This window comes from Hyaena hyaena, unplaced genomic scaffold, assembly GCF_003009895.1.
Source record: "Hyaena hyaena isolate Hyena2069 unplaced genomic scaffold, ASM300989v1 scaffold_2062, whole genome shotgun sequence".
Lineage (NCBI taxonomy): Eukaryota > Metazoa > Chordata > Mammalia > Carnivora > Hyaenidae > Hyaena > Hyaena hyaena.
In genome coordinates this window covers 15,042-36,049 of record NW_024082687.1, presented here as the reverse complement: position 1 = coordinate 36,049, position 21,008 = coordinate 15,042, and the positions used below count along the sequence as shown (strand labels likewise).

Here is a 21,008-nt window from a genome sequence, read left to right as displayed (position 1 = left end):
AAAAAAAAAAAAAAAAAGAATGTTTAAAAAAAAAAAAAAGAAAAATTAGATTTTAAACCAAAGACTGTCACAAGAGATGAAGAAGGGCATTACATAATAATTAAGGCGTATCCTTCAAGAAGACCTAATGACTGTAAATATTTATGCCCCAAACTTGGAACTCCCAGATATATAAATCAATGGATAACAAACATAAAGAAACTCACTGATAATAATACAATAATAGTAGGGACTTCAACACCCCACTTACATCAGTGGACAGATCATCTAAGAAAATCAACAAGGAAACAGTGGCTCTAAAAGGCATACTGGATTGGATGGACTTAACAGATATATTCAGAACATTTCATCCTAAAGCAGCAGAGCACACATTCTTTTCTATTGCACATGGAATATTCACCAGAATAGACCACGTACTGGGTCACAAATCAGCCCTCAACAAGTACAAAAAATACTGAGAGCATACCATGCATATTTTAGGACCACACTGCTATGAAACTTGAAGTCAACCACAAGAACAAAATTGGAAAGATCACAAATACATGGAAGTTGAAGAACATCCTACTAAAGAATAAATGGGTGATGGGCATTAAGGAGGGCATTTGTTCAGATTAGCACTGGGTGTTATATGAAGTGATGAATAATAACTGGGTTCTACTCCTGAAACCAATACTGCACTGTATGTTAACTACTTGAATTTAAATTAAGAAAAGAGAATGAATGGGTTAACCATGAAATTAAAGAAGAAATTTTAAAAAGTACATGGAAACAAATGAAAATGAGAACGCAACAGTCCAAAACCTTTGGGACACAGCAAAGGCCACCCTAAGAGGGAAGTATGTTGCAATACAGGCCTACCTTAGGAAGCAAGAAAAATCTCAAATACACAACCTAACTTTATACCTAAAGGAGCTAAAAAAGGAACAGCAAATAAAGCCTAAAGCCAGCAAAAGAAGGTAAATAATAAAGATTAGAGCAGAAATAAGTGATATAGAAACAAACAAAAAACAGATCAACAAAACTAAAAGCTGGTTCTTTGAAAGGATTAATAAAATGGATAAACCCCTAACCAGATTTATCAAAAAGAAAACAGTTTCCAAAAAAATAAAATCATGAATGAAAGAGGAGAGATCACAACCAACACCACAGAAATATAAACAGTTATAAGAGAATATTATGAAAAAGTATATGCCAACAAACTGGGAAATCTGGAAGAAATGGACAAAAACATACAAACTACTAAAATTAAAACAGGAAGAAATAGATAATTTGAGCAGATCTATAACCAAATAAATTGAATCAGTATCCGATTTCAGCTCCAATCATGATCTCGTGGTTCATGGATTTGAATGCCACATTGGGTTCTGTGCTGACAGGTCAGAGCCTGGAGCCTGTTTTGGATTCTGTGTCTCCCTCTCTCTTCTCTGCCTTTGCCCTGCTCTCTCTCTCTCTCTCTCTCTCTCAAAAATAAAATAAACATTAAAAATTACAAAAAAAATAAAGAATTAATATCTTTTCTTTTCAAACTAGTCCAAAAAATAGAAATGAATGGAAAACTTCTAAATTCATTCTACAAGGCCAGCATTACCTTGATTCCAAAACCAAAGACCCCACTATAAAGGAGAATTACAGGCCAATATCTCTGATGAACATGGATGCAAAAATTCTCAACAAGATACTAGCAAATTGAATCCAACAGTATATTAAAAAAAATTCTTGACCACGATCAAGTGGGATTTATTCCTGGGCTGCAGGAGTGGTTAAATATTTGTAAATCAATAAACGTGATATACCACATTAATGAAAGAAAGGATTAGAATCATATGATCCTCTTAATAGATGCAGAAAAATCCTTTGACAAAATACAGGATCCATTCTGTAGGATAAAAATCCTCAACAGAGTAGGTCAAGAGGGAACATACCTCAACATCATAAAGGCCATATATGAAATACCCACAGATAATATCATCCTCAGTGGGGAAGAACTAATTAAGTTTTTCCTCTATGGTCATGGACAGAGATGTCCACTCTCACCATTACTATTTAAGATAGTACTGGAAGTCTTAGCCTCAGCAGTCAGACAACAGTCTTTCATGTTTTACTGGTTTTCTTTCATGATACACTTGGATTCCTTTCTCTTTATTCTTTGCATATTTATTACTGGTTTTTTATTTATTATTAACGATTTTGTATATAACATATTCTGCATATTGAAGTCTATATTAAGTTGATGGTCATTTATGTTTGAACCAATTCTTCTCCCCATGTTTTGGATATATGGCATCATATTTTATATCCTTTTATTTTATGAATCCTTTGAATTTTAGAGAAATACATATTTTTATTGCTTTTGTGTTTTTTACTTTCATACTCTCACTTTTGGTCTTTCCGTTCTGCTCAAAAACTCCCCTTTAATATTTCTTGTAGGGTTGGTTTAATGGTCATGAACACCCTTTGTTTTTGTTTCTCTGGGAAACTATCTTTCCTTCTATTCTGAATGATAGCCTTGCTGGATAGAGTATTCTTGGCTGCAGATTTCTTCCTTTTTGCACTTTGAATATATCGTTCCACTCCCTCTGTCCTACAAAGTTTCTCCTGAAAAATCAGCTGATAGCCTTATGGAGTTTCTTTTTATTTGTCTTTTTTCTCTTGCCACTTTAAAATTTTTTTTTGCCTATTTCTTTGCCATTTTCTTTATCACTATTTTTTGCCATTTTAATTACTGTGTATCTTGGTGTGGACTTCCTTGACTTGCTTTGGAGGGGGAAGGGGTCTCTGTGATTCTTGTATATGGATATCTATTTCTTTCTCCAGATTAAGGAAGTTTTCAGCTATTATTTTTTCAAATAAGTTTTCTGCCACCTTTTCTCTCTCTTCTTCTCTTGGGATCCCTTAAATGTCAATGTTACTATGCTTGATGGAGTCACTGAGTTCCCCAAGACTCTTCTCATTTTGCATCATTCTTTTTCTCTCAGCTGCTCAGCCTGATTACTTTCCATTACTCTGTCTTCCACACCACTAATTCACTTATCTGCTTCCTCTAGCCTGCTATTTATTCCATCAAGTATATTTTTATTTGTTATTTTTAATTTTTTTAATCTTTATTTGAGAGAGAGAGAGAGAGAGAGAGAGAGAGAATGTGTGTGTGTGTGTGTGTGTGTGTGTGTGTGTGGCAGAGAGAGGGAGAGACAGAATCAAAAGCAGGTTCCAAGGCTCTGAGCTGTCAGCATAGAGCCCAATGTGGGGCTCAAACTCATGAACCACGAGATCATGACCTGAGCTGAAGTTGGACGCTTAACTGAGTGAGCCACCCAGGTGCCCCATCCATCAAGTGCATTTTTAATTTCATTTATTGTGTTCTTCATCTTTGATTGGTTCTTTTTTATTTCTTTGTTAAGGCTCTAACTGATATCCTCCTCTCTTTTCTCAAATCCAGTATCTGTATGATCATCACTTTAAATTCTCTGTCAGGGGCGCCTGGGTGGCTCAGTTGGTTGGGCGTCGGACTCCAGCTCAGGTCATGATCTCACAGTTCGTTGGTTCGAGCCCCGCATCGGGCTCTGTGCTGACAACTAGCTCAGAGCCTGTGGAGCCTGCTTCAGTTTCTGTGTCACCCTCTCTCTCTCTCAGAAATAAATTTTAAAAATTAAAATAAAATAAATTCTCTGTCAGTCATGTTATCTATATCCCTTTTGCTTACATCTCTTACTGTGCTTTGATTCTGTTCTTTCATTTGTGACATATTTCTCTGTGTCCTCATTTTGTCTAACTCTCTATGTTTGTTTCCATGTGTTAAGAATATCAGCTATGTCATCAGCTATGTCCTTATGAAGAAGAGGTCCTGTAGTGCCCCGCCATGCAGTGCCCCCTGTTCCCTGAACATGAGAAGGAAGAGGCCAAAACACAACAGCAGAGCAAATGCAACACCCATAGGAGACACTGCTGTTGTGTTCTGACCTCTTCTTTCTCAGTCCAGTAGTCTGAAGAGGCTCTCTTTGCCTGTCATGGGCAGTGTTTGGTTCCCAGCAGGGGTGGGGTGCATTTTAACAAGGTGTGTGCCGGTCTGCTTGCAAAATAGACTTTCCACCACTGCTGGAACTGAGCCTGCAAATCTCACAGGTCAGGACATGATGTTGGTGGATTTGCAACAGTCTTATTGGGGAGGGGGTGCCTGTCACACTGGGACTGAGGAAGCATGACCAGGCAGGGCAGATCTGCAAAAATGTGGGGATGGTGGGCTTGGTGTAACCAAGTTAGGTAATAAGCATTCTGGTTTCTGCAGGTGGTCTTGTGCTTGTGCTGGGGTTTGGTGGAGGCAAATGATGCATGCCAGATCCTTTGTTCCTAGGGAAGCTCTCCCCATGATCCCTGCCTCGCTAGACCATGCTCTGAGGTGAGCAAATCACTCTCCCTTCAGTCTGCCCCTGGAGTTTTTCAAACTGCTGCTTCCACACTGTATCTCTGAGAGTTGTTCTGCTACCTCTTTAAGGGCAGTGACTTAGCTTAGTGACCTAACACCCTCTGGGCTTTCCCAGAGCCAGGCTGCTGATTTTTTAAATTCCAGGCTTTAAGCCCTCTTGGCTGTATGAACTCATGAATTTCGGCCCCTCTCATTTTCAAAGCCAAATGTTATGGGGATTCATCTTCCCTTTACAGACTTCTCAGTGTGAAAGTCTGTTTTTTGCCCTTCTCCACACCAATGGCTCCCTCCCTACCACAGGCGGCCATGTTGTTCCCCACTGCATCTCTGCCCTTCCTACCCTCTTTGATGTGGCCTCATCTCTACCTTTAGTTGTGGAGTTTGTTGTGCCAGTCTTCAGGTTATTTTCTGGGTTGTTTACACTGATGTGACTGTTATCTAGTTGTATCCATGGGAGGAGGCAAGTTTAGAGTCCTCCTACTGTGATATATTCCCAGTTGACCTCCACGCAGTAGTTTAATATAAAGAATCATAAGGCTATGGTAAAAGAGTAATTTTAAGATATAAGGAAATTCAGTTTAGTACCTAGGTCTGAGGCAGAGTATCTAAGGAAGAATAAACCTAGAAGGGGTTCAGACCTCAAAGAAAGCATAGTTCAGCCACCTAATATCAGAGAAGTTTGCTGGTTTCGCTAGGCAAGAGCTGGTCTAGAGTTGCTGAGCAAACAATAGGCCACCTTTCCAGCGTGCAGGTCATCAGCAGGGTGATGTGAGTATGCAAAAGAAGTCTGGGTGCCAGTGAAAGCAGGAACAATTAAGAGCACATAGATTACATAAGAAGAGAGTAAGGGATGGGAACTTGCAGGATGACTGTTCAGCGTGTGGCGCTGCAGGTCACACATGGGAGCTCTGTGTTGAAAGGGTTGTGGAAAGGTTATCACTAGGCTGAGGCTGGGAGGCCACACTGGGGCCAAATCCTGGGGCCCAAAGGGGCTAACGCTACCCGACAAGAGTCCTGGCCAGGTCAGGATGTAGTAGCAAGAGAACCTCTTGCACTTGTCCCTCCAGCGCCCTCTGCTGAGGAAGTTTAAATACTGTGCTCACTATAAAGAACTACTTAAAGGATTCTTACACGGTGAACATACTATGTCAGGAAGGATGCATTTGGAACTGAGAAGCAATAAATTGGTAACTGACAAATATACATAACTGCTTTCAGTTTAATAATGTGTTGAAGCAGTATTTCATCTAGATTCAAGAGGGACATTGATCTGCAATTTCCTTTTTTTGGTAACTTTTTTCATATTTTGGCATTAAACCGAGTTTGTAAAACTCTGTAAAACTCGTTTCTATCTTAAATGTTTGCTAGAATTTACTAGGGAACCTGTCCGGGGATGGAGCTTATTTTTTGGGAAGATTTAGCATATTCAATGTTTGCCATAGATATAGATCTAGTAAGATTTTCTGTTTCTTTGGTGTTCCTTACAAGAAATTTGAACATTTTACCTGAGTTGTCAAATTTGTAGTTGTAAAGTCATTCATAATATTCTCTTGTTATTTTCACAAAGTCTGTAGGCTCCATAGTGATATCAGATTCTTGGCATTGGTAATATTTGTTCTCTTTTTTTCTTGTTGACTCTGAGTTTAACAATTTCATTGGTCATTTCAATGAGCCATCTTACTGTTTTGTTAATTCTCTCCATTGTTTGTTTCCACCTTATTGATTTACGTTCTTTATTCTTCTCTTATTTTTACATATTTTTGGTTTAATTTATTCTAATTTTTGTATTTGCCTAAGGTAGAATCTTAGATCATTGATTTTATGCATTTAGTCTTTTTTAAAATTATTTTTTCCTTTTAATTTTTTTAGTATCATTGACACACGTTACATTAGTTTCAGGTGTACAACTTCGTGATTTGACAAATTTATACATTATGCTATGCTCACCACAAGTATAGCTACCATCTCTCGCCATACAATGCTACTACAGTATCATTGACTATATTCTCTGTGCACTTCCTTTTATTCCCATGACTTATTCACTCCCTGTTTAGAAGCCTGTATCTCCCTCTTCCCCTCCAATTTTGTCCAACTCTCTACTCCCCTCCTCTCTGGCAGCCAGCAGTTTTACATTTATTTACTCTTTTCTAATATAATCATTTAAGCTATAGTTTTACCTCTAAGCCTCTTTGCTACATCCCACAAATACTGATATGTTTTGTTTTCGTGATCATTAGGTATAACACCTTTTCTAATTTCCGTGTTTTCTTTAACCATGTATTAATTAGAATTATGTTCTTTAATTTCCAAGTATCTGAGGGTTTTGTAGGTATCTTATTATTAATTCTAATTCAATTCTATTGTCATCAGAAAACATTTTATAGACTTGAAGTTTTAAATATTTATTGTAACTTCATTTTTGGCCCAGGAAATGATCTGTCTTGGTGAACATACCATGTGCACTTGAAGAGCATGTGCATATGTTTTGCATTTCTTGGTATACTAGTTTATAAATATCAATTAGGTCAAGGGATTTGATAGTATTATTTGATATCCTGTGTCATTTCTGATTTCTTTTGTCTAATTATTCTGTTAAGTGGTGAGAGAACATTAAAATATACAGATAAATTTTTTTGCTATTTCTCTATTTAATTCCATCGTTCTTGCTTCATGAATACCTATTATCAAGCATATACTCATTTATGACTTTTATGCCTGATGAAGTGACATTTTGTCATCATGAGCTGTTCCTTTTTAACTTTATTTTGCAGTCTATTTTATCTGAAATTAATATAGCCACTGTAACCTTCTTAGTCTTACTCTTTGCATTCTTCTTTTTTAATGTTTATTTACTTTCAGAGAGAGAGAGAGAGAGAGAGAGAGAGAGAGAGAGAGGCAGAGAGAAAGGGGGAAAGAGAGAGAGAGAATGAATCCTAAGCAGGCTCCGTGCTGTCAGCACAGAGCCCAATGTGGGGCTCAAACCCAGGAACCATGAGATCATGACCTGAGCTGAAGTTGGATGCTTAACTGAGTCACCCAGGTGCCCCACTCTTGGCATTCTATTTAATGTTCCACTCTTATTTTTCCTAACTTATCTGTATATTTGAAGTGTGGTTTTTGTAAATATCATATACTTTAGTCTGGCTTTTTTATCCATTCTGACAATTTCTTTGAATTGGGACATTTAGTGCATTAACAATTCCAAAGCTTTAAAACATCCATAAAATAATTTGTTTTAAGTGTACAAATCAATAATTATTAGTATGCTTACAAATTCATGTAACCATCATCACAATCCAGTTTTTGGACATTTCTATCACCCCAGAAGTTTCCTTATTCCTATTAAGCAGTCACTTCCTATTCCTCCACCCCACTTCACCCCATACAAAGCCTCTGACCATTACTAATTTAATTTCTGTGTCTATGCATTTGCCTATTTTGGACATCTTCTATAAATGGAATGATACAATATATGGTCATTTGTGTCAGGTTTCTTTTACTTACAGAATGTTTTCAAAATTCATCCATGTTGTATGTATCAGTTTAGTTGCTGAGTAGTATTCCATTATAAATGTATCACATTTTGTTTGTACATTTCAACAATAATAAACATTTGGATTATTTCTGGTTTGAGGTTATTTCAAATAATGCTGCTTTGAAGATTTGTGTATGTCTTTGTATAGACATGTTTTCATTTCTCTTGTGTAGATTTCTAGGAATGTAATTGCTAGTTCATATGTGAAATCTGTTTATACCTTTGAGGAACTGCCAAACTTTTCCACACTGGATGCACCAGTTTACATTTCCGCCAGTAGTGTATGAGGACTTCAGTTTCTATACATCCTCACCAACATTTATCATTATCTGTCTTTTTGATTATAGCCATCCTAGGGCATGTGAGGTAGTATTTCCTTGTGGTTTTGATTTATATTTCACTGATGACTAATGATGTTGAGTATCTTTTCATATGCTTCTTACCCATTTGTAGATCTTCTTCATTCAGATCTTTTGTTATTTTTAAATTGTACCGTTTGACTTCTTATCGGTCAGGGTTTTTTTCTCTTTTTTATAAATATTTATTTATTTATTTGTAGTTTATTGTCAAGTTGGTTTCCATATAACACCCAGTGCTCATCCCAACAAGTGCCCTCCTCCATGCCTATCACCCATTTTTAGTTTTATGAGTTCTTTAAATATTCTGAATACAGGTTCCTTATTGGATGTATTATTTGCTTCTATTTTTCTCTCAGTCTGTGGCTTGTCTTTTTACTTCCTTGAGTGTGTTCTTTGACATGCTAAAGATTTAAATTTTGATGAAGTCCAAAATATCTATTTTTGTGTTGTTTACACTGTTTATATTGTATCTAAGAAGGCTTTTCTTAACCCAAGTTCATGAAGAGTTACTCCTATAACCTACACTAAGAGTTTTATAGTTTTACCTCTTACATTTATGTCTCTAAATGTTTAGTTAATTTTTGTTTGTTTATGGTGTAGAGTCCAACCTCATTCTTTTTTGTATGTGGATGTTCATTTCTCCTGGCACTATTATTGAAAAGATTATTCTTTCCTTTATTGAATGGTCTTCCATTCATATTGAAAATCAACAGTACATAGATATGAGTTTATTTCTGACTCTCAGTACTGTAACATTGACCTATATGTCTATCCCTATGCCTACTCCATTAACATTTAATATATTTTTATTTTTAATCTTTTGTTTTCTCTTTGCCTGATATATTTATTTTCTCTGACCTCCTTTCCTACCTACTTATGGATTATTTTAATATATTTTATTTAATTTATTTTAATTTATGTACCACGCAACCTTTTTTTCTGGCAGTTTTAAAGATTTTCTCTTTATGTTTGATTTGCAAGAAATTGGCTATAATGGGTGCACCTGGGTGGCTCGGTCAGTTAAACATCTGACTTCGGCTCAGGTCTTGATCTCACGGTTCGTGGGTTCGAGCCCCGCATCGGGCTCTGTGCTGACAGCTCAGAGCCTGGAGCCTGTCTTTGGATTCTGTGTCTCCCTCTCTCTCTGACCCTCCCCTGCTCACACTGTCTTCTCTGTCTCTCTCAGAAATAAATGAAAAACATTAAAAATTTAAAAAAAAGGAATTTGGCTATAATGTTCCTAGGAATGGTTCTTTTTGTATCCTTAATGGGAATCCTCTCTAAGGTTCTTGAATCTATAAATTAATGACTTTCACCAAATTTTGGTCATTATCTCTTCAAAGTTTTTTTCTGCCCCATTTTTTCTCTTTCCAGAACTCCAGTTACACACATGGCAGACCTATTAATATTGTCCCACAGGTCCTCGATGTTCTATTCAGTTTCTTTTCAATTTTTTTCTACCTTTTCTTCAGATAGAACAAATGAAATTATTGTTCTCAAATTCACATACCCTTATCTTTCAACATTATTATATTATGGTTAAGCCTATCTAGTAAATGTTTTAATTCAGATATTATATTTTTCATTTCTAAAATTTACATTTTGTTCTTATTTATAGTTTATATTCATCGCTAAGAATTTCTATCCCTTCATTATAAGCATATTTTTCTTTACCTCATTGGTGATTTAATGAGAATACCTCCTTTAAAATCCTTGTCTAATAATTCCAACATATGAGACATCACAGGATTGACTTTTGTTGTCTTTTCCTCTCATAATAGGTCACATTTTTCTAGTTCTTGTTACATTTAATAATTTTGGGTTGTATTCTGGAGAATGTGAGTATTATGTTATTGAGGCTTTATACTCTGTTCTATTTCTCCAAAGAATGTTGATTTTGTGTTTTTTTTTTAATAGGCAATTAATTTAGTTGTACTCAATACAAACTCTGTTCTTTGATAGCTCAAATTTCTGTTCAGTTATTTTATCTCTAGATGTAATGCTGGGAGTTTTTCTTCCACATGTGCAGTTCAGGGGTCATCCATCCAGATATTCGAGCAGAGCTTACACACAAAGTTTGGTGTTCTCCTTCTCTGGTTCTCTCCTTTCCAGGATTTTCTCTTCACATTTTGGTAGCAGTGGTTGCACCAAACCTATCCTCTGGTTCTTTGGGCCAGAAAAAAATGGAGAGTTCTTCTGGGGTTTTAGCTGACTGATATGGTGTAGGCTGTGGCATGTCCTCGGGCTAGATGTCATGAAAATGGGAACTCACCCAGTGCAGTTCCTTTCTTCCAAGTGTCAACTCCACTCCACAGTCTGCCTCTGTAGTACCTTCAGAGAGTTATTTTTTGTATTTTATCCAAGGTTTTTAATTGTCACCTGTGAGAGGAGGAGGTTGATCCAATAGGAGTTTACTTAGCCATTACTGGAAACAAAACACAGTGATCAATATTGTTCAATAAAATAAAAGTATAACATACTTTTTACATAAAGCAGGTTTTTCCATAAATGAGATATTTGTAACAGGAACAATGACTATTCAAATTTATAATTTATTAAACTTTAGAGCCAGGGGTATTGGAACGCAAACATTTGGGGCGCCTGGATGGCTCAGTTGGTTAAGCGGCCGACTTCAGCTCTGATCATGATCTTGCGGTTCATGGATTCGAGCCTCTGCATCGGGCTCTGTGCTGACAGGTCAGAGCCTGGAGCCTGTTTTGGATTCTGTGTCTTCCTCTCTCTCTGCCCTCCCCTGCTCACGCTCTGACTCTCTGTCTCTCAAAAATAAACGTTAAAAAGCAAATATTTAGACAGAACTATTTGCCTATCCTTCTTCAGCCATTATTTTTTTAATTTATTTATTTAAATTCAACTTAATTAACATATAGTGTAGTATAGGTTTCAGGAATAGAGCCGTGATTCATCGCTTACATAAAACACCCAGTGCTTATCCCAACAAGTGCCCTGCTTAATGCCCATCCCCCATTTAGCACATCCTCCCACCTACCTCCTCTTCAGCAACCCTGTTTGTTCTCTGTATTTAAGAGTCTCTTATGGTTTGCCTCCCTCTCTGTTTTTATCTTCTTTTTCCTTCCCTTCCCCTATGTTCATCTGTTGCGTTTCTTAAATTCCACATATTAGTGAAATCATATGATATTTGTCTTTGACTGACTTATTTCACTTAGCATAATACACTCTAGTTCCATCCATGTTGTTGCAAATGGCAAGATTTCATTCTTTTTCATCCCTGAGTAGTATTTCTGTGTGTGTGTGTGTGTGTGTGTGTGTGTGTGTGTGTGTGTACACTACATCTTTTTTATCCATTCATCCATCGATGGACATTTGGGCTCTTTCCATACTTTTGCTATTGTCAGTAGTGATGCTATAAACATTGGGGTGCATGTGCCCCTTAGAATCAGTACTCCTGTATCCTTTGGGTAAACACCTAGTAGTGCAATTGCTGGATCATGTGGTAGTTCTATTTTTAATTTATTGAGGAACCTCCATACTGTTCTCCAGAGTGGCTACACCAGTTTGCATTCCCACCAGCAGTACAAAAGTGTTCCCCTTTCTTCACATCCTTGCCAACATCCATTGTTTCCTGACTTGTTAATTTTAGCCATTCTGACATGTGTGAGGTGGTATCTCATCCTCATTTGGATTTGCGTTTCTCTGATGATGAGTGATGTTGAGCGTCTTTTCATGTGTCTATTAGCCACCTGGATTTCTTCTTTGGAGAAGTGTCTATTCATGTCTTTTGCCCATTTCTTCATTGGATTATTCATTTTTGTTTTTGGGGGGTGTTGAGTTTGATAAGTTCTTTCTATGTTTTGGATACTAACCCTTTATCCGATATGTCATTTGCAAATATCTTCTCCCATTCCATCAGTTGTCTTTTAGTTTTGTTGGTTGTTTCCTTCATTGCAGAAGCTTTTTATCTTGATGAGGTCCCAATAGTTCATTTTTTATTTCTTGCCTCCAGAGATGTGTCTAGTAAGAACTTGCTGCAGCCGAGGTCAAAGAGGTTGCTGCCTGTGCTCTCCTATAGGATTTTGATAATTTCCTGTCTCACATTGAGGTCTTTCATCCATTTTAAGTTTATTTTTGTGTATGGTATAAGAAAGTGGTCTAGTTTGATTCCTCTGCATGTCTCTGTCCAGTTTTCCCAGTACCATTTGCTGAAGAAACTATCTTTTTTCCATTGGATACTCTTTCCTGCTTTGTCAAAGATTACTTGACCATACATTTATGGCTCCATTTGTAGGTTCTTTATTCTGTTCCATTCATCTATGTGGTCTGTTTTCGTATGTCTTGTTTTTCCTAATAAGTGCCTCTTTTAGGTTATAGAAGTCCCTTTAACATTTCTTGTAAGGCCAGTCTCGTGGTGACAACTACTTTATTAGCTTTTGCTTTTCTGGAAAAAACTCTTTATCTCTTCTTCAATCCTGAATGACAACTTTGTTGGGTAGAGTATTGTTGTCTGGAAGGGTTTTTTTTTTTTCTTTTGTCTCTTTGAATATATCATGCCACTCCCTTCTGGCCTGCCAAGTTTCTGCTGAAAAATCTGATGATAGTCTTATGGGGGTTCCCTTATATGTTTTCCTCTAATTTCTTTTATCTTCTTGTCATTAACTTTTGAGAGTTTAATTATATTGTGTCTCAGTGTAGGTCTCTCTGGATTCCTCTTTGGGGGGTTCTATGGGTTTCTTGGATGTAGCTGTCTCTTTCTCTAGGTTAGAGTAGTTTTCAGTTATTTTTTAAAATAAGCTTTCTGTCCCATTCTCTCTCTCTTCTCCTTATGGGACCCCTATAATGTGAGTATTGGTCTGCTTGATGGAGTCTTGTAATTCCCTTAATTTATCTTCACACTTTTTCATTATTTTTACATCCTCTGATTGGATGAATTCTACTTTTCTGTCTTTGAGTATGCTGATATTTTCTTCCACTTTATCTAGTCTGCTCTATTGACATTTTAAATTCAGTTATTGTATTTTTTAGCTCTGATTTCTGTTTGATACTTTTTAATATTTTCTGTCTCTTTGTTGAAATTCTTACTTTGTCATGCATTGATCCCCTGACCTTGGTGATCATCTTTTGACCACATTTTAAAACTCTGTCAAACAAATAATTTATCTCCATTTAATTAAGGTCTGTTTCTGGAGTTTTACCTTGTTCTTTTGTAAGAACATATTCTTCTGTTTCTTCATTTTCTTTCACTCTGTGTTGGTTCCTGCATATTAGATAAAACAGCCACCTCTCCCAGGCTTGACAGAGTGGTCTTATGTAGGAGATGAATCTTATCAATCAGTTCAGCCTTAGCTCTTGGCTGTTTCTCAAACCTGTGTAATTGTCTAAGCCACTTTTTTGTTCTTAGTGCCTCCCAGTAGTTGATGGTGTGTCAAGACCTGTCAGTCTCCCAAAAGGGGGATCTCAGTCAGCACCTAGATGCAGACTGATTAGAAGCCAGGCTGTTGGTTAGCAGCTTTTAAAGTATGCAAGTAGATTTCCTTCTAGGAAAGATCAGGATCTGGGCATAACTGTATGCTCCCTTTGCACTGAACCTTGGGTAGATAGCCAATTAAGAAATGTTTCTTTGTTTGCTACTGTCCTGTGGGATCTGGAACTAAAGCCTCACTGGCTGACAGAGCCAGGTGATCAAGGGGTATATCCTCTGGACAGCAGCCATAAAAGCCAGGATGCCAGGCATGTATAAAGGCTCATCCCAGAGAGACATTAGTGACCTGAAGTGGGCCAAAGGGAGAATGTGGGGATGGTACATGCTGGCTTTCCTCATCTCCAGGGAGGATTGCAGTCTGTCTCTAGATGTGCACCAAATTAATTTGAAGCCTAACCTTCAGGAAGCAACTTTTAAAATATGTAAATGGGCCTTTTTTAGGGAAAGACTGGGATATGGGTGTTTCTTTCTGCTCTTTCTGTGGTAGGCCTGAAGAGTTTCCCACAGTGAGTCTTCACAAGTCCATTAAAAACTTTTTCTTTGTTTTTTCTAATCTGGTGGGTCCCATGGCTGCAAGCCTCATTGTCTTTCAAAGCTAGGTGTTTGGAGGGGGGCCCAAACATGTAGCTCAGGTAGACATGTTCCAAACTCTTCACTCCTCAGAGAGGAGCTTGGAGTTGCATTCCCTCCTAATTGCTGCACCAGGGGTGGGGTTTATGGTAAGATTGTGTCTCAGCATTTTCTACCCATTTTGATGTGGGGTTTTTTTTTTTTTTTTCATTTGCCCAATGTGTAGGAGTCACTCAGCTAGTTTCTGGATTTCTTTCAGAAGTTTTCCCATGTGTAGCAGTAGATTTGGTATGTGCACGAGGGGAGGTGAGTTTGGGAGCTTCCTATGTTGCCATCAAGGACCAGAACCACCAGCACTATTTATAATAGTCCCAAACTGGAAACTACTTAGATATCAATAAACAGTAGAATGTATGAATAAATTATGGTATAGTCACAAAATAAAATTCTATACAGCACGAAGGATAAATGATCTACTGCTACATAACACAACAATGATGAATCTCCCAAATATAATATTAAATGAGAGAAGCCAGATACAGCAGAGTACATACTTTAGTATTTTTGTTATATAAAGTTTATAAACAAGCAAAACTAATCTTTGATGACGGGAGTCACGATGGTAGTTATCCTTGAGTTAGGGGAGGGACATGATGGGAAAGGGGGACAAGGGAGTGTTCTGGGATATGGGTAATGATCTGTTTATAGACTTAGATGCTATGGATAGGAATGTGTTCACTTCATGAAAATTCATAAAGCTTATGATCTGTGTACTTTTCTGTATGTGTACTATACCTCAGTTAAAGGTTAATTTGTCTTAAGTAAAAAAGAAGATGAAGAAGAAAGAAAGAAATCCAGTATTTTTAACACATAGGACTAAGAATAAAACCCAAAGTCCTTACCATGGCCTAGAAGGTTATACATGATCTAGCCTTGGCTATCTTCTCCACATTATTCCTTCCTGTTATTCCCCTTGCTTACTTAGCTCCAGCCACATGGCCTTCTTGCTGTTCTGCAAACATAATAAAACTCTTTTCCATCCTAATGCTTTGTACTTGCTATTCCCTTTCCTGGAACACTCTTCCCTAAGCTTGTCACATTGTTGGTTTCTTTTTTTTTTTTTTTTCCATTTGAGTATTTATTTTTTTAAATAGTTTATTGTCAAGTTGGTTTCCATATATGTTGATTTTTTTTATCATACAGATACCAGCTTAAATATCACTTCTTCAAAAAAGTCCTCACTATGGGGCGCCCGGGTGGCTCAGTCGGTTGAGCGTCTGACTTCGGCTCAGGTCATGATCTCACAGTTCGTGGATTGGAGCCCCACGTAGGGCTCTGTGCTGACTGCCAGCTCGGAGCCTGGAGCCTGCTTCAGATTCTGTGCCTACCTCTCTCTCTGACCCTCCCCTGCTCACGTACTCTCTCTCTCTCTCTCAGAAATAAAATCTTTTTTAAAAAAGTCCTCACTAAACACTCCAACTGAAATAGACTTCCCAATCACTTTTTATCACATTACAGTATTTTTTATAGCATCCATAACTAGATATGTATTTATTACTTGTTCATCATTTGTCTTTCTTAATAGAATGTAAACTCCCCAAAGGCTGGACCACGTCTGCTATGTTCATCACTGTATCTTTAACACCTGACATCACCTAGCACATAGGAGCTGCTCATATAAATGTTAGAGTTACATGAATGAATTAATGAAGACCCCTGGGTAAACTGTCCACTAAGCTATAGCTAGGCTTTTCCCCACAAAGGGAAACACCTGAGAAGTTCTAAGTCATTGTGTTAAAAATAAACCCTTGTTAGTATAACCTCTCATGCCCACTTCAGCTTGATGAGTAGAAAGCTCCGATCTTTCCTCAGTGCTTCTGTAAAATTTGGCCAAGAAAATGTACTTTAGATAAAACATCATATTCTAAGATAAGAGAAACCAGCTAGAAATTACCTCTGCCTCCTACCCCCAGATTCCCCAAAGGAAAAAAAAGATATGGTCAACAGGCAGTGGAGCTCCTCTCTACAGTGCCATATCCCTAAGAAAACATTGACTTATTCTCACCTCATCTAGGACAAGTAATAAATATAGAGAAGGCCTTATATAGAATTGTTCAATAAGCAATAAGTGTCTTTAACATGTGTTTGAGGATATCTTTTCTTCTTGTGATTTCATCTTAGATACAACAACTATGACAGAGCTGTCATCAATACTGTACCTTATGATGTTGTCCATCGTTGGTATACAGCACACCGGACTCTGACAACAGAGTTGAGGAGACCTGAGAATGAGTTTTGGGTCAAACTAAAGCCTGGAAGGGTGGGTGCCAAACTCTAAAGATGTCTAAGCTTATACTGAAGCAGTGAATAATGGGTACCTATTTGTTAATCACAATCTTACAATGGTAAAAATGAAAAGAGTCCTGGGTATTGCCTCTGGTCCTGCCACTCACTGAATGACCTGGAAGCATGTCCTACACCGTATCTGGGCATCAGTGACTCAGTGACTCTACATGTATAATGAGGAAGTTGAACTAGATAACCCCTAAGGGTCCTTCCAGCTATATGATTCCTGTTTCGTTTTGCTTAGTTTTGCTCTTGATATATCCTCTGAATACAGAATATCTTCAGCTTAGCAGAAAACATAATGAGGTAATTTAACTCACTGAGAAAGTGTATAACAAAAAAATAAATAGAAAATGAAGCCAGTTATCAGATTTGCTTTGATAAGAGAATATTCATGAAACAAGCTCATCAAGTGCAGGGCCTATTATCTACTGTAACTTACCTTTGTAACTTCCACTCAGCCTGCTGCAGGACCATGCACATCCTAAGTTCCAAATGTTTATTTAATCTCAAAAAGAAAAATTGGTCATTGAATGTAATCACAGAACAACCTAAAGCTTTTAAGTGATCTCTTCTGATTTAGAGTTCCTTTGGTCTGCCCTTGTTCTGACGGTGTTTTATTCTCTCTTTTTGCCCATTCACAGGTTCTATTTATAGACAACTGGCGTGTCCTACATGGCAGGGAATCCTTCACTGGCTACCGCCAACTCTGTGGCTGCTACTTAACAAGGGATGATGTATTAAACACTGCTCGTCTCTTGGGGCTTCAGGCTTAAAATTGACAGCATTAGGATTATGAACACACCTGACACCCTGCCTACCAGAATTTCATATCAGCAGAATAATATTGTGTCAATACCTACTTCAAATGGTCTCTTTCTTTATCTGATCAGACAAAACAGAAGTTGCAACTAGATCAGTTAGAAAGGAATGCATTTTAGGAATAACAAAGCCTTTATGAAGCAGCAAGATGCAAAATGTTTGGTCTTAGGACACGTTAACACTATTAAAAGTCATTGAGGACCCCAAAAAGTTCTTGGATGTGGATTATATCTACTGATACTAACTGTATTAGATATGAAGACTGAGAAATGTTTAAAATTCAAGAACACAAAATCACACATCCCTCTCAGTATCAGAGAGATGACATCATCACACATCAGGTAGCCTTCGGAAAAGCTTCTGTACATTTATGAGATATGAAAAATGCAAATATCACCTTAGGGTTGTTAAAAAAAAGTTTTTAAGCTACAGGCCCACTAAAAGGGTTTCAACGATCCCTACAGGTATTTTCAGACCACTCTTTTTTTCTTAAATAGTTTATTGTCAAGTTGGCTTCCATATAACACGCAGTGCTCATCCCCACAAGTGCCCTCCTCCACGCCCATCTCCCCCCTTCCCCTCTCCCCCCGCCATCAGCCCTCAGTTTGTTCTCAGCATTCAAGAGTCTCTCATGGTTTGCCTCCCTCCCTCTACCCAACTATTTTCCCCCTTATTCTCCCCCATGGTCCTCCGTTAAGTTCCTCCTAATCCTCCTATGTGTGCAAACATATGGTATCTGTCCTTCTCTGCCTGACTTATTTCGCTCAGCATAACACCCTCTAGGTCCATCCATGTTGCTACACATGGCCAGATTTCATTCTTTCTCATTGCCATGGAGTATTCCATTGTATAGATGAACCACATCTTCTTGATCCATTCATCAGTTGATGGGCATTTAGGCTCTATCCATGATTTGGCTATTGTTGAGAGTGCTGCTATGAACATTGGGGTCCATGTGCCCCTATACATGAGCACCCCTGTATCCCTTGGGTAAATTCCTAGCAGTGCAATTTCTGGGTCATAGGGGAGTTCTATTGGTAATTTTTTGAGGAACCTCCACACTGTTTTCCAGAGGGGCTGCACCAGTTTACATTCCCACCAACTGTGTAGGAGGGTGCCCGTTTCTCCACATCCTCGCCAGCATCTAGAGTTCTCCGATTTGCTCATTTTAGCCACTCTGACTGGCGTGAGGTGTTATCTCAGTGTGGTTTTAATTTGTATTTCCCTGATGAGGAGGGACGCTGAGCATCGTTTCATGTGTTCAGACCACTCTTTAAGAACCAATGTGTTGGAGGATACCTTAGGATAGTCCTTTACATATACCTGTGGATTAAAGAGTTTAGCTGAAGCCCTAGATTTATATCTACATGACCTGGAACTACAGGTACTACAGAAATTGCTTCATAACACAAGCTCTGTGATAAGGTAGTAACTAAATACAAACACGTGTTTTATCTTACAAGAAGAGCTTTCTCCATCCAGGTCATCTCTTGAGGAGTTAAACTAGGAAGTCACAATAGCTCCTGTGGAACAAAACCGTCAGTTCAATAATTACGTAAGGGATAATTGCAGAAAGTTTTTAGAGACTTCTGAGGTTCCATAGGGTAATGCGTATATACACACATACACCACAGGCGAGTACAGAGGACTAGTCTCTAAGACTGTTCTTAAACTCATCATGATAGATAATGTACTTCCAGAGAACTGGACATCACTATCCAAACTTGCATTTTTTCTTTTGATGGTATTTAGGATGCAATCTGTTTTCTCCATTTCTGCTGATTTGTTTTTCTTTCCTGAAAACACTATACATTTTAATTGCTAAGATTTGACTGGGTTAACTATAAATAACTTGTATCTTTTATTTTTTTAATGACTTCCTTTATATATGGGTAGTGAGACAGAGATGGGTATGAGGCTTATTTTCCCCTAGGTTTCATTGAAAGTGAAGCTGTACAATAACTTCATTGACCACTATAGAATGATGAAAGAGAATCCAGGCTAGTATGTGCACAAGAGAAAAAAAAAATTATTAGGATAGGAGTCACAAACCAAAGTCAATATTCTGACAGAGAATAGAGTCTAATCTGATGTTCACAAAGAGTCCCTACTTCACATTTAGTAGTTTATGCATTATCTTATTGACTCATCCAGTGCTCTAAAATATGTCCTCAAAATATTTCTGCATTTTATTTGCACTATATAGGAATTGTTAAGAGTCTTCATGAAATTTGTCATCCTTAGGTCAAAGGATTGATAATTAAGTCTAGGTCTTAAAGAATATACCCTTTAGCAACCAGAACAGAAGTAACACTTTAACATGCAGTTTATTCTCCATACTGTCACGTATTCCTAAAATATGTCACCATTCATCTTTATCAGGATATTTACCTTTTTTGAAGTTTTGCTTAACATAGCCTTGAAAATTGTATTTTAACTACAGTCAGCATTGCTTTATAACAAGCAAAGGACATATTCAGGACCTGGAGAGACGGATACAGATCAGTCTTTCTCACTATAGGACTTCCTTTACCTTCTGTCTCCCCTGGGACCTTGATTCATTAATTATTTCACCGTCACTTGCCTAAATTTTTAATCCATACTTTTCTACAATGTACTCTCTTCAGAGGAAGAAAGATGGAAGGTAACCATTTAAGTGCTGCCCATGGTGCACTGAAAATTTTCTTTATATTTCTTTTTTACATCTCTTTCTGATGTCCCTGAATATGTAAGCATGGAGACTGTGTCTACCAAGCTCAGTGTAGAGTTACTTTTACCTTTTGCTAAGGCAGGACGGGATCAGTGGGATCGGGAGCACTGTGCCTACCATAGTGTTGCATAGCACCTAACATAGTCACATAGTCACTTAGATTTGTTGGAGTAAGAGTAAATTAATGAATCCTTTTCAAATAAATTCACCAGAAATTACCATGTTCTCGGTAAATATGTCCTATTGGGTTTGGCAGTTAACCAGCACTGAATTTTTGTTTACCTTCATCTAGAGTGACAAACCATTCAGGAGGGTTTCCTGGGCTTCAGAACTTAGTGTTAAAACTGGGAAAGTCCCACACAAACCAGGACTATTTGTCTCCCTACCTTCTTGATGCTGGTTATGTCTTTCTCTTAGTGTTCACCACTGGTTCCCATTTCTGTTCAAGTGCTCTGTGCCCTCACAACCTGTGTAGTCCATGAGGAAAAGGAAAAAAGATGGATGAACTATGGTGTGTTGTGTTGGTCCCAAAGTAGACCAGCAGCATCAGCATCATTTAAGCACTTGTTAGAAATGAAAATCCTCAGGCCCCACCCCGGACTTACTAAATCAAAAACTGTGGGGGGTGGAAGCCAGCATTCTGGTGCCTGTCAAAGTTTGAGAGTCACTGATGGGAAGAGCCGTGTTGTTGAGTTCTAGGCTCTGTTTTGAGCTATAGTTTGCTTTTCAGTTTTCTCTTCTTCACTTTATTTTTTTAGTTTATTTATTTTGAAAGAGGACAGGGGAGAGGG

The 21,008-nt window shown here is 37.8% G+C and overlaps 1 protein-coding gene across 3 annotated transcripts in view; it reads left to right on the top strand.

Moving 5' to 3' along the window:
* TMLHE (trimethyllysine hydroxylase, epsilon) overlaps window positions 1–17,768 on the top strand; it is a 91,615-nt gene extending 73,847 nt beyond the window's left edge. For all 3 annotated transcript variants that reach the window (XM_039225341.1, XM_039225338.1, XM_039225340.1), the window contains 2 exons: window positions 16,521–16,659; window positions 17,330–17,768. In XM_039225341.1, coding sequence (XP_039081272.1) covers window positions 16,521–16,659; window positions 17,330–17,461 — 271 coding nt within the window. In that variant the 3' untranslated portion in view covers window positions 17,462–17,768. The remainder of the gene's footprint in view (window positions 1–16,520; window positions 16,660–17,329) is intronic.
* The last annotated feature ends 3,240 nt before the right edge of the window (window positions 17,769–21,008 follow it).